At 34.6% G+C, this 14095-nt stretch overlaps 1 protein-coding gene across 4 annotated transcripts in view; it reads right to left on the bottom strand.

Annotated features, from left to right (window-relative positions):
- Positions 1-403: 403 nt before the first annotated feature.
- Positions 404-14095, bottom strand: part of ERI1 (exoribonuclease 1) — a 50188-nt gene continuing 36496 nt past the window's right edge. For all 4 annotated transcript variants that reach the window (XM_077144435.1, XM_077144438.1, XM_077144437.1 and 1 more), the window contains one exon: positions 404-1558. In XM_077144435.1, coding sequence (XP_077000550.1) covers positions 1316-1558 — 243 coding nt within the window. In that variant the 3' untranslated portion in view covers positions 404-1315. The remainder of the gene's footprint in view (positions 1559-14095) is intronic.

The raw sequence follows: 14095 nt of genomic DNA on the forward strand, positions 1-14095 counted from the left end.
AAGAAATTCATTCATTCATGTATGAAACCTACTTTCCTATTACCGTCCTATGGATCAAGGTTGGAAAATCTCTGCTAAGTTCACTTAATGGTAATATATAAATCATTAAAATAAAGTAGCATCACAATTATTACATGGTAAAGAAAAAAATAAACAATGTCAAAATGAAATGGTTCCATGAAAGCTATGGAGGGAAATTTAATTCTGAATATACTTATTTTTAGCCTTTAGATAAGAAGTTTTACTTTATCAATGCCATAAATGTATCTTTTTTTAGACTCAGTTAAAAACTAACTATTCAACATTGGTCACTTACTATGTAAAATAAGATTAAACAAGTATTTTATTAACTAATTCCATTGATGGCCAAGATATTTGCTTCTAATAATAAATACATAAGATATGATAGAAAGCATTATTTGACTTTATTAACCTCATTCATGTTGAATACAAATGCGAAATTAATTGATGGCCCTTCACTTTAAGTCTGCTTCAAAGTATGTCTCTTAAGATTCAAAAATTGGGAAAAATATGTTTTATAAGAAGTAGGGAAACTGAAAAAAAAAATCCCCAAAAAACCCACTGATTTATCTATGTATTATAAAGTTCAAGCGTCAGTCCTTGTGATAGTCCTTTAAGTGGCATTTTCTTCTATTTATTAATTTCATCAATAACTGAATTTTTAACAAAACCTTTATAATTTATGTCTTCCAATTATGATTTGAAAAGAAATGTCGGCAGATATGTGTACCAAGTACTTCATGAAATTCATCGCATATAGCTCAACTTTATATATAAACTTCAAAAATCAAAAGGACTATGATATTCCAAAAAACCATAGACTAGATAAAGCCCGCTTTACAATCTTCTGTATTTTAAGAAATGATTTCATCTAATGATGATAATGTAATATACATTATATATTTTAACATCAGTAAGATACAACATTTAAGAAGACAACTAATAAAACCTTGCATTTTAAAACCAAAAATAACACATCCTGGACATCTTAAACTATAAAATTCAATTCTAAGCAGGAACTGTTACTGTGCAACAAATACTGTTCATATCAAAAGTGCTGGTGACAAAGAATTCAGTATGCCCTACCCACAAAATCTGTTTACATACATATATACATATACATATATATATATGTATGTATGTATATTCGCGCATATCTGTAACTGCAATAAGATTTGAAATGTTTAAGGTGCTTGAATTTTGCACTGCAGGACTAATTTAATGAGTATACATCTGCTACCTCTTCTTCATAGTAACTCCAGTTAGAGTGAATGATCCAGGGACACAAGTGCTGTTATTTTCTAGAATGTGGCATTTGCGGAGCTGGAGTGCCCTCTATTGGTACAGAAGAGGACACACTCATTAGCTGTCCTGCATGCATTTTCTCATTAATTCGTAGTTCACATCCATCCTGAAGCATTCGAGCTGCTATTCGGGCAATATTCTTAGAGTCATCAAGGCCACTGTGAGGTCGCCCATCATAATTCATTCCAAGCTTTTCAAGCATTACCGTCAATTTGGTTTGGCCTCTAGGAACCTGAAAGATAAACATGCAGCTTAGTAAGTAATTCTTTACTATTCGCTAAACTACAGGATAAACCACAGTTAAGTAAAAAATAAGAAACGGAAAATTACCAGTAGTAGTTAATAAAGTTAGGCAAAGGACAATACTCTTAGTAAAATGAAACAAAGAGATAACTCAGACTTTCAGAGCTGAAAATACATACAAACAGATGGAATTCTCAGATATCTAAAATTTTGCAGTTTTGTAATTTAACAAATTATTAAAATGAAGGTACTGTTCTGGACATCTAAGTTGCAAAACTACTTTTTAAACCCAAATTAACTCTTTTGCATGATATTTTTCTGTAATATACTACTTGTTCACTGACTCCTTAGACAGATATACCCTAAAATATTAGCCTTTCTAGATGAGTAAAGGGAATGAAAATCAAACAAGTAATAATGTGGTATTTTCAAACTATTTAAATACCTATTTCATTTTAATAAATACAAAAATCTCCCACTCCCCAAATTACAGATGCCTATCCCATCTTTCAGAAGTTCATTTTTCTACATATCCCTAACAAGAAGTTTTATGTTTTATATTCTGTAGTACATATAGCTATGTCACCTACAAATCTGAGGCTCAAGAGTCTTCATATGTAAAATGGGAATAACAACTGTAGTGGTAACTTCCAGGTTTCTGGGATAATCATAAAGTTAATGATGTAAAAGCACTAAAATGAACATCAATAATTATCTTAAGCTGTAATACGGCAATGTACTCAGACCTTCCACTAAATATCACTTAGAAAATGGGCTTTTAAAAATAACTTTTATGTTTTTTATTCTCAAAGCTTTATCTTCTTCTTGTAGCCTTTACCTGGAACTTCCTACTAATAGAATAGACAAGTAGGATAATGGTTAAACAAGTTTATTCAAAGTAAGTGAAATTTAAGAGGAAAATGTCTAATACCTACCTGGTGACATTGGCTTCCAATTGTGAGAAAGTCTTTTATTACTCAATTATCGAATGTTTTGGATAGGGAAAGCAGCATGATAGGAACTTACTGTATTTCCTACTTTTTTGAAAAGACTTTTTATTTGGGAATAATTTCAAATTTACAGGACAGTTGCAAAAATAATACAAACCCCATAAAAATAACTGATCATATATCCTCACCCCAAGAAACTCAGATCCACCAATTTTAACATGTTATCACATTTGCAGTATCATTTGGTCTATTTATTATCTATCTACCTATGAATATTTGAGAGCATATTGCACACATAATCCTTGAACACATTAATATATACTTCCTACAAACAAGGATATTTACTTTCGTAAACAAGTGAAGTACAGTTATCAAGTTCAAGAAATTTAACATTGATAGAAAGTTTACATTCTATATTCCAATTTTTTCTTATGTCCCAATAACGTCCTTTTGAGCCTTTTCTCCACCATTCTTAGATACCATCGGGTATCATATGCTGTATTTGTCAGTGTCTTTACCAGCTTTTTTTTTTAATTGTGGAAAAGATATAAACACATAAACTTTCCCATCCAAACCCCTCCCAATTATACCACTCAAAGGGATTAACTCATATTCACAATGTTGCAGAACCCTCACCACCATCCATCACTAAAACTTCCCCTTCACTCCAAACAGAAACCCTACACTCATTTTTCTTTATCTCCCTATGGCTCTTGCCCTCCACTCCTGGTCACCTGTACTCTACTTTTTGTCTCTGAGTTTGAATATTCTCTTATATTTTCTTTATGGTTGCCATGGAGCTTAAAATTAACATCCTAAATCCTTAACAACTTTGCTTTGATACCAACTTTAATATCATACATAAACAATGTTCCTATACCACTTTAATCCCTTACCTTTATGTACTTCTTGTTACAAACTGCATATTTATACATTATGAGTACCAAACCATTCATTTATCATGATATTTTATTCATTTACCTAAAGTAAAAAGTGGAGTTACAAATCAAAACTGCAATAGAACTGGTATTTATATTTACTCTCATCATTATTTTTACTGAAGATCTTTATTTCTTCAAGTGGCTTTGGTCAGTTAGCTCGTATTCTTTCCTTTCAACCCTCAGAACTCTGTTTAGCCTCTCTTTGAAGAGCTGGTCTAGTGGTGACGAACATCCTCAGCTTTTGTTTATCTGGGAATGTCTTAATCTTTCCCTCATTTCTAAAGGACAGTCTTGCTGGATACAGAATTCCTGGTTGGCAATTTTTGCAGCCAGTATTCTAAATACGTCCTTCTAAGGTCCTTGTCTCCATTGTTTCTGATGAGAAATCAGCACTCAATTTTATTGAGGCTCCCTTGTATGTGACACATTGCCTCTGTTTTGTGGCTTTCAGAATTGTTTATCTACTGCATTTGACATTTTGATTATAACATGGCACAGTATGGTCAATTTGGGTTTATCCTACTTGGAACTTGCACATCTTGGATGTATGTATTAATGTCTTTTACTTAATTTGTGAAATTTTCAGCCATTATTTCTTTGATTACTCTCTCTTCCCCCTTTCTCTTCTCTTCCTGGGGCTCCCATAAGTCATATATCAGTATATGCTTGATGGTGTCCCAGAAGTTTCTCAGGCTCTGTTCACTTTTTTTCATCCCTTCTTTCTGCTCCTCAGAATGGATGATCTCAATTGTCTTTGTTTTGAATTCACTGATTCTTTCCTTCTGCTAGCTCCAATCTACTGCTGAACCCCTCCAGGGAATTTTTAACTTTGTCTACTATGGTCTTCAGTTCTGTTTAATTCCTTTTCATAATTTCTACCTCTCTATTTATATTCTTTTTTTGTTCATCTATTGTTTACCTTAGTTCTTGTCCATATTTTCCTGTAGCATTTTGATAATATTTAGGACCATTTTTGAAAATGTCTTCATCTGAAATGTCCTAGGTCTGATCCTCCTCATTGATGGTTCTAATGTTTTACTCTTCTCCTTTGACTGGACCATGTTTCCTGTTTCTTTGTATGTTTTCTCATCTCTTGTTGAAACCTGGGCATCTTGATTACTTAGTGTTATATTGGAATTTAGACTCTGAAGTGTCTGTTCCTTAAGCTTGTATCCAGTTAGTGTTAGGACAGAGTTCTCCTTGAATGCCAGGGGGTAATAACAAGTCTTGCAGACTAACCTGTGCAAATGCTCCTGTTCAGCTTACTCATGAAATGAGTTTAGAGAATATCTGCAGGCCAAAGTGTAGTGGTCTCCCTGGTCCTTTTTGTGCATGCATCTTATCTTGGGCATGCATGTCTGGCCTGAGGAATTCCCCCACTTACGTAGATACAAATATCCCCTCTTCTCTAGGATAAAGAGCAGTGTCCTCAGGGTCCTGGGTACTGCACTGTATGTTTCCTACAGCCAGCTATCACTTACCCTAGGTAGACACTTGACTCTTCTACCATAGCATTCTGTAGGAGAACTTAGTGAGTTATCTTCTACACACAGGGCAAATTTGGGACAGCAAGTCCCTCAGGCCCCTAATAGACAGACTGGACCAGATATACATGCTCGTGGTATGTGCACAAGGGTTACTCTGCTCCCACTGGAGTTGGGATCAGGGATCCACACGGTGAGTGAGGGCTGGCTCTGTGACAAGCCAGTGAGGACTGAGAGAAGGGCCAGCCATGTTGCCACAAGATCCTACTGCTTTAAGTGGCTTTTTTCTTGATTCAGTATGCCTGTTGCTGCAGTCTTTAAGTGTTGTCTGGAGTTTGAGAAAGATGTTTCTGCTAGTATTTGCTAATTCTTCAAAGCTTCTGTTGGGTGACAGAGCCATGAAGCTTCTCCCTCCACCATCTTCATCTAAAAATAATAGCCCTTCTTGCTGAGAAGGCACCCTTGACAACTGCACACAACAGGAACTAAAAATACAACTGTCATTCCAAAAGATACTAATCTTTTTTTTAATGGGGAATTTAGACTACTTGCATAAATATATGATATATGCCATAAGTACATGCTCTACATAATATACATAGGAAAATATATCATGTATATGACATGTAACATAAATGCACATATATGTATATACATACATACACGTAAGTATCTAATTGAAAATATGATTAATGAGAATTTTAGAGATATTGAATATGACATTTAATCCAATAAGAATTATAAAAAAAATGCACAGGAACAAGAGACAGAGGTGACAGAGGAGAGAGTGGTAACTGGTGACTTGTCGGGGATCAGGGAGAAATCACAGGGTAGAGGAGTATGAGAATAAAACTAAAAGGACAACAACTATCCTATCTGCAAATGCTGGCATGGGTCCTGATTTCATGATCTGGCCTAGGTAGGAAGTGAGTAGGAGGAAGAGTGACTCAGCTGGTGATCAAAGGTACTAATCTTTTTTTTTACATGGTTAGGTACCAGGAATCGAACCCAGGTCTCTGGCATAGTAGGCGAGAATTCTGCCTGCTGAGCCACCCAGGCCCACCCAGGTACTAATCTTAAACATCAAAACTTTATTTAACTTCTAAGCATTATTATTCTTTCCTTTTGAATCAGAAAGAAAAATGGATGCCACCACCCAAAAGATATAGTAAAATAAATTACTTCATCCAGAGAGCAAAAAGGAAAATGCCCACCAATGTAAAATTCTCAAATTACCTTTCAATTAGTATTCTCTTAAATATACAGAGAAAATTATAAAGCAAGTTATATTAGCGTCATTGAAACTATCCAAATAAAAAGTTAAAAATAATATCAACAGACAGGCTTAACAGCTTATTAGACAAAGTAAAAGAGAGAATCAGTGAATGGAATAGATCAGAAAAAATGATCAAGATTAAATCATTCGGATAAAAGAAAGAAAGAAAATACAGAGAAGATGCTAAAAGATGTAGGAGACAGAGGTAATAGTGAAGACACAATGGCTGAGAATATTCCAGAAATGATAAAAAAATGATCAATCCACAGATTCAAGAAATCCCACCTAAAAATGCCTTACTCCACTAGGTATCAAGACTCATGAAGCTTTAGTAACTAGCACAATATGGTATTAGCTCAAGGATGAACAAATCAGTGGAAAAAAATAGAGGACTTAAGACAGATATACACACATCTGGAGATTTGCAATATGAAACAGGTAGCTCTGTAAGGATGGTAATTTCAATAAAAGGTCTAGGAAAATTAATTGGTTAGCCACATTTAAATAAAGGTAACTGCACCCTTCAAACACAGACACAAAAAATCAACTCCAGATAGGTTAATGACCTAAATGTAAAAAGCAAAAATACAAAGCTTTAGAAAATAACTTTATGATTTTGAGGTAAGAAAGGATTTGTTAAGATGCAAAAAAGCATAAAGGAAAAGAGTAATAAATTTAATGATATTAAAATAAGATTTCTATTTACGGTATAATGGAGTAGCTAGAAGGAAGTATCTGAAACTGCTGAGCTGTGTTAAGCAGCCTAGATTATTGAAGAAAATTGTATAAAGATATAATGTTTACAATGTGACTTTAAGACTGTGAAAACCTTGTGTCTGATGTTCCTTATATCGAGGGAATAGAGAGATGAATAAACAATAAATAATAAATAAATAAATAAATAATAAGGGGGACAAAGGGTAAAATAAATTGGATAGATGGAAACACTAGTGGTCAATGGAAGGGAAGGGTTAGGTGTATGGTACATATGAACTTTGTCTTCTTACTTTTTATTTCCTTTTCTGGAGGGATGCAAATGTTCTAAAAAACAATCATGGTAATGAATACACAACTATGTGATGATATCGTCAGCCACTGATTGTACATTATGTATAAAATGTATGTGTGAAGATTTCTCAATGAAAAAAAGTAAGGTTTATATTCCTTAAAGGCACCACATAACTGTATAGAATAATGGCTTAGAAAAATCAAAGAAATGAAAAACAAGAAAAAAGAGAAAACAGTTAAAGAGGCTTGCTTCTACTTGCCAAAGATGGATGTGATATATCAAATAAATTTAAATATATTTCCAAATTATATTATTAATAAAAGCAAACTGGTATCCATTAGATGATGCTAGAGAATAACTCATTTCATAAAATAATAAAAGGAAATAAACACTTATGCTATCTTTCCTATGCCATATGTAGTAAAATCCTAGAGGAGGGTAAGTTTCCTTTTTAAAAGTATTCTCACTAATAAATGGAAAAAGAATGACAGAATTGGAATATCACCATTTTGCAACCTCTGATGAATTAATGGATAGTGAATAAAGTCAATAAGATTGAGTTCCGATTTCTTATCAAAAACCATGGTGACAAGAAGGCAGTGTGTTGTTACACTTATACGTGCTGAAGGAAAACAACCGTCAGCCAAGAATTTTATATACGATGAGACACTTTCAAAAAAGAGGAGATTAAGACATTCTCAGATAATCAAAAGGTGATGAAATGGGCCATGGTGGCTCAGCAGGCAGAGTTCTCACTTGCAGTGCCGGAGGCCCGGGTTCAATTCCTGCTGCCTGTCCATGCCAAAAAATAGGTGATGGAGAACATCACCGCGAGAACAGTTCTACAGGCAATGCTCAAGAAAGTTCTTCAGACTGAAAGTAAAGGACCCTAGACAGCAGTTCAAAGCAGCATAAAGAAATAAAGACCTGCAGTAAAGGTAACTATAGGGGAAATTATAAATGCCAGCATTATTACAATGTATTGTATGGTATGTTAACTCTACTTCTTCATTCCTACAGGTGCTTGCTAAAATGCAAAGGCATAAAAATTAACGATAAATCTAGGTTTTTGGACATACAGTGCACAAAGATATAAATGGTAGCAGGTTAAAAAAATGGTGGGGGCATATAATACGCAGGGTATAGGAAAAGCATATGTACATGCTACTGAAGTTAAATTGGTGTCAAATAAAAAACTGTTACATATTTAGGATGTTAAATTTTAAAACTATGGAAATCACAAGGAAAACAGACAAAAAACATCCAGAAAGAAATGAGAAGGCACTCAATATGGTACCATACAAGAAAGCAAGTAAGTATAAAAGTGGCATTAATGGAGAGAAAGTATAAAAGAAAAAAGGTATAAGATTTAAGAAGGTTAGATATGCTAAAATGGCAGAAGACAGCCTTGTATTATCAGCAGTGGCTTTAAAGGTAAATGGATAAAACTCTCCAGTTAAAAGGCAGAGACTGGCAGAATGGGCAAAAAGGCATGACCCAACTATATGCTGTTTGCAAGAAACTCACCTTAAATTCAAAGATACAAGTAGGCTGACAGTGAAAGGATGGGAAAATATATACCATGCAAGTAGTAATGAAAAGTGAGCTGGAGTGGCAAAACTAAAATCAGATAAAACAGACTTAAAATAAAAAACAGGGACAAAGATAATCATCATATACTGATAAAGTAAACAATTCAACAGGATGATGTAACAATTATAAATGCATATGTACTGTTTTGGTTTGCTAAAGTTGATAAAATGAAATATACCAGAAATGGGTTGGCTTTTACAATGGGGATACATTAACTTACAATTTACAATTCTTAGACTATGAAAATGTCCAACTCAAGGCATCGACAGGATGATACCTGGACTCTGCCAGCATCCTCTGTCACATAGGAAGGCACATGGCTGGCATCTGCTGGTCCTTCTTGCCAGTTTGCACTGCTTTAAGCTTCTGGCTTTAGAGGCTTCCTCTGTTTTCTCAGCTTCTGTCTCCCTTGGCTTCTTTGGCTTTCTCTTCCCTTCTGTGTTTCTTAGCTTCTTTGGAGGCTTTTTCTGTCTTTTATCCTCTCACCACGGACTCCAGTAAGAGGATTAAGACACATCTTGAATGAGGTGGGTCACGTATCAATTGAAATAGCCTAATCAAAGCATCCCATCTACAACGGATCTATACCCACATGAATGAATTAAAAGAACATGATGTTTTCTGGGGTACTAACAGCTTTAAACCATCACATGTACTTAACAGCAGTGCCCAAAAATATATGAAGCAAATACTGACAGATATGAAGGGAGAAACTGACAGTTCTACATTAAGAGTAGGAGACTTTATCACACCACTCTTAATAATGGACAGGTCATCTAGTCAGAGGATCAATGAGTTAGTACAAGTCTTGAATGGTACAGTAAACCAACTAGACCTAATAGACATATATAGAACACTGCACCTAAGATAAATGAAACAGAAAAAAAAAAAAAAAGAATCAGCAAAACCAAAAACTGTTTCTTTGGAAAGATCAATAAATTGAGAAACCTTTAGCTAGACTGACATAGAAAGAAAGAGAAGACACAAATAACAAAAACTGGAAATGAAAAGGGAACATTACTACCAAACCTACTGAAATAAAAAGGACTTCAAGTGAATACCACGAAAAACTGTATGCCAAGTAATTAGAAAACATAGATGAAATGGACAAATTCTTAGAAATGCAAAACCATCCACACTGACTGAAGAAGAAATAGAAGATCTCAACAAACCAACTAATAGTAAAGAGACTGATTCAGTAATCAACTCCCCTCCCTGCACCAAGCAAAAGATCAGAACCAGATGGTTTTACAGGGGAATTCTACTAAACATTCCAAGAAGATTTAACTACAATTTTGTTCAAACTCTTCCAAAACATTAAAGAGGAGGTAACACTCCCTAACTCACTCTACAAGGCCAACATCACCCTCTGTTTCAGTTTGCTAAAGCTGCCAAAATGCAATATACCATAAATAAGCTAGCTTTTACAATGGGGATTTATTAGATTACAAATTTAAAGTTCTAAGGCTATGAAAATGTGCAAATTAAGACATCAAAAGGATGATATTTTCTCTGAACAAAGGCTGTTGGCATCTGGACACCTTTGTCACAAGAGAAGGCATATGGCTGATGTTTGCTGGTCCATCACTCCTGCATCTCATTGCTTTCAGCTTCTGACTTCACTGGCTTCCTCTCTGAGCATCTGTGGGTCCTTTCTTAGCTTTTCTGGGGCTTTTCTCCATGAACATCTCTTAAATTCAGCTTTCTGCTTCTCTGAGCTCTTATTCTTTCATAAAGGATTTTAGTAAATGGCTCAAGACCCACCTTGAATGGGCTGGGTCACATCTCATGTGAAATAATCTAGCCAAAAGGTACCACCCACAAGGTCTGCACCCACAGGAATGGTTAAAAGAAATGGCCTTTTTGGGGGGTATTTAACACCTCCAAACTGCCACACCCTCACACCAAACTAGAGAAAGACTTTTCACAAGAAAAAAATTTATGGACCAGTATTTCTTATGAATATAGACATAAAACTCCTCAATAAAATAATAGCAAACCAAATTAAACCATATCAAAATAATTATATAACATAATCAAGTGGGATTTATCCCTGCTATGCAAGGTTGGTCCAACAAAAGGAAATCAATCAATATAATATACCACATTAACAGAATGAATGGGGAAAAAAAAAAACATGATCATCTCAATTGAAGGAGAAAAGACATCTGACAAAATACAGCATTTTTTCTCGATAAAAACACTTAGAACACTAGGAATGGAAGGAAACTTCCTCAACACGATAAAAGACATAGGAAAAGCCCACAGCTAAGATCCTACCTAATAGTGAAAGATTAAAAGATTTCCCTCTAAAATGAGGAATAAGACAAGAATGTCCAGAGTCCATACTATTATTCAACATTGTACTGGAAGTTCTCGCCAGGGCAATTAGGTAAGAAAAAGAAATAAAAGGCATCCAAATTGGAAAGGAAGAAGTAAAACTTTCACTATTTATAGATGATATGATGTTAGATACAGAAAATCCTAAAAAATCCACAAAGTTCTCAGACCTAATAAATGAGTTCAGCAAAGTGATGGGGTACAAGATCAACATCTCAAAATCAGTAGTGTTTCTATACACAAGCAATGAACAACTGGAACAAGAAATCAAGAAAAAAAATTCCATTCACAATACAAACTAAAAGAATCAAATATCTAGGAATAAATCTAACCAAGGGTTAAAGGACTTGTACACAGAACTCTACAGAACTTTGCTAAAAGAAATAAAAGATCTAAATAAATGGAAAGATATTCACTACTCATGAACTAGAAGACTAAATATCATTAAGATGGCACTACTACACAAAACAATTTATAAATTTAATGCTATCTCAATCAAAATTCAACAATCTTCTTTGCAGAAATGGAAAAGTCAATCATCAAATTTACATGGAAGGGAAACAGGCCTCAAATACTTAAAACCATCTTGAAAAAGAAGAATGAAGTTGGAAGACTCACACTTCCTGATCTTAAAATGTATAACAAAGCTACAATTATCAATAAAGCATGGTACAGGCACAAGGAAAGACATATATAACAATGAAATAGAATTGAGGGCTCAGAAATTCACCCTCACATGTACAGCCAACTGATTTTTTTCTTTGCATGCTATATGGTGGGGGTTACATTTCATTCTTTTTCTATGTGAGTATCTCCTTATTGCAGTACCATTTGTTGAATTTTTTTCTTTGGTTTTTTTGTTTGTTTTTGTTTTGTTTTGGGGAACTGCATGAGCCAGGAATTGAACCTGGGTCTCAAACCCAGGACTCTCGCATGGCAGGTGAAAATACTACCACTGAACTACCCTTGCACCCCCTCCAACTGATTTATTTATTTATTTATTTAATTTTTTAAAAAAAATATAGTAACAAACACAAACATCTTAACTTATGATCATTCCGTTCTACATATATAATCAATAATTCACAATATCATCACATAGTTGCATATTCATCATCATGATCATTTCTTAGAACATTTGCATCAATTCAGAAAAAGAAATAAAAAGAAAACAGAAAAAATTCACACATACCATACCTTTACCCCTCCTTTTCACTGATGACTAGCATTTCAATCTAAATTTATTTTAACATTTGTTCCCCCATTATTTATTTTTATTCCATATGTTTTACTCATCTGTTGATAAGGTAGATAAAAGGAGCATCAGACACAAGGTTTTCACAATCAAACATCACTTGTGAAAGCTGTATCATTATACAATCATCTTCAAGAAACATGGCTACTGAAACACAGCTCTACATTTTCAGGCAGTTCCCTCCAGTCTCTCCATTACATCTTGACTAACAAGGTGATATCTATTTAGTGTGTAAGAATAACCTCCAGGATAACCTCTTGACTCTGTTTGGAATCTCTCAGCCACTGACACTTTATTTTGTCTCTTTTCACTCTTCCCCTATTTTGGTCCCCTATTTTGGTCAAGAAGGTTTTCTCAATCCCTTGATGCTGAGTCCTCCTCCAATTGATTTTTGACAAGGTGGCAAAGACTGCTCTTCAACAAATGGGTTATGGGAAAACTGGATCTCCATTTGCAAAAAAATGAAGGAGGACCCCTAGCCTAACAACATATACAAAAATCAAGTCAAAACTGATCAAAGACTGAAATATAAGATTCAAACTGGCAAACTTCTAGAAGAAAACATAAGGAAGAATCTTCAGGACCTTATGCTAGGCAGTGGTTTCTTAAACTTTACACCCAAAGCACAAGTAGCAAAATAAAAAAATAGATAAATAGGACCTCATCTGTCCCTCAAAGGACTTCAACATGAAAGTAAAAAGACAACCTACATAATGGGAGAAACTATTTGGAAATCACATATCTGATAAAGTATCCAGTATATATAAAGAAATCTTTCAACTTAACAAAAAGACAAAAAGTCACTCAATTTAAAAACGGGCAAAAAGTTTTACAGACATCCCTTCTAAGAAGATAAACAAATGACCATAAAGCACATGATAAGCTGTTCAACATCACTAGCCATCAGGGAACTACAAATCAAAACCACAGTAAGGTATCATTTCACATCCACTAAAACAGCTATTAAAACAAACAAACAAAACAGAAAATCACAGATGTTGGAGAAGATGCAGAGGAATAGGAACACTCATTGCTGGTGGCAATGTAAAATGGTATAGGTGCTGTGTAAGACAGTTTAGTGGCTCCTCAGAAAGCTAAGTGGAGAACTACTATATGACCCAACAATCCTACTACTCAAATTTTACCCTAAATAACTGAAAGCAGGGACTCAAACAGATATTTTTACACTGATGTTTATAAGTGGCTTTATTCACAACTGCCAAAAGATGGAAGCAACCCAAGTGGCCATCAACCAATAAATGGGTAAACAAAATGTGGTATATACACATGATGGAATATTATTCAGGCCTAAAAATTGAATGAAACTCTGATAAATCTGACAACATGAATGAACCTTGAAGACAGCATGTTGAGTGAAATAAGTCAGATACAAAAGGACAAATATTATATGATCTCACTGATATAAAACAATCAGTATAAGGAAATTCATAAAGTCAGAATCTAGAATTTAGGTTATCAGGGGGTAGTGTGTGGGTAAGGAATAGGGAGCTAAGGCTTAAAATGTGCAGGGTTTCTGTCATGGTCAGGTTCATGTGTCAACTTGGTCAGATGGTGGTACATGGTTACCTGCTCGCGCAAGTGCTGGCCTGTCTGTTGCTATGAGGACATTTCATGGACTTAAGTCATAATCACAATGGCTGCATCCACAGCTGACTGC

This window comes from Tamandua tetradactyla, chromosome 26 (genome assembly GCF_023851605.1).
Source record: "Tamandua tetradactyla isolate mTamTet1 chromosome 26, mTamTet1.pri, whole genome shotgun sequence".
Classification (NCBI taxonomy): Eukaryota; Metazoa; Chordata; class Mammalia; order Pilosa; family Myrmecophagidae; genus Tamandua; species Tamandua tetradactyla.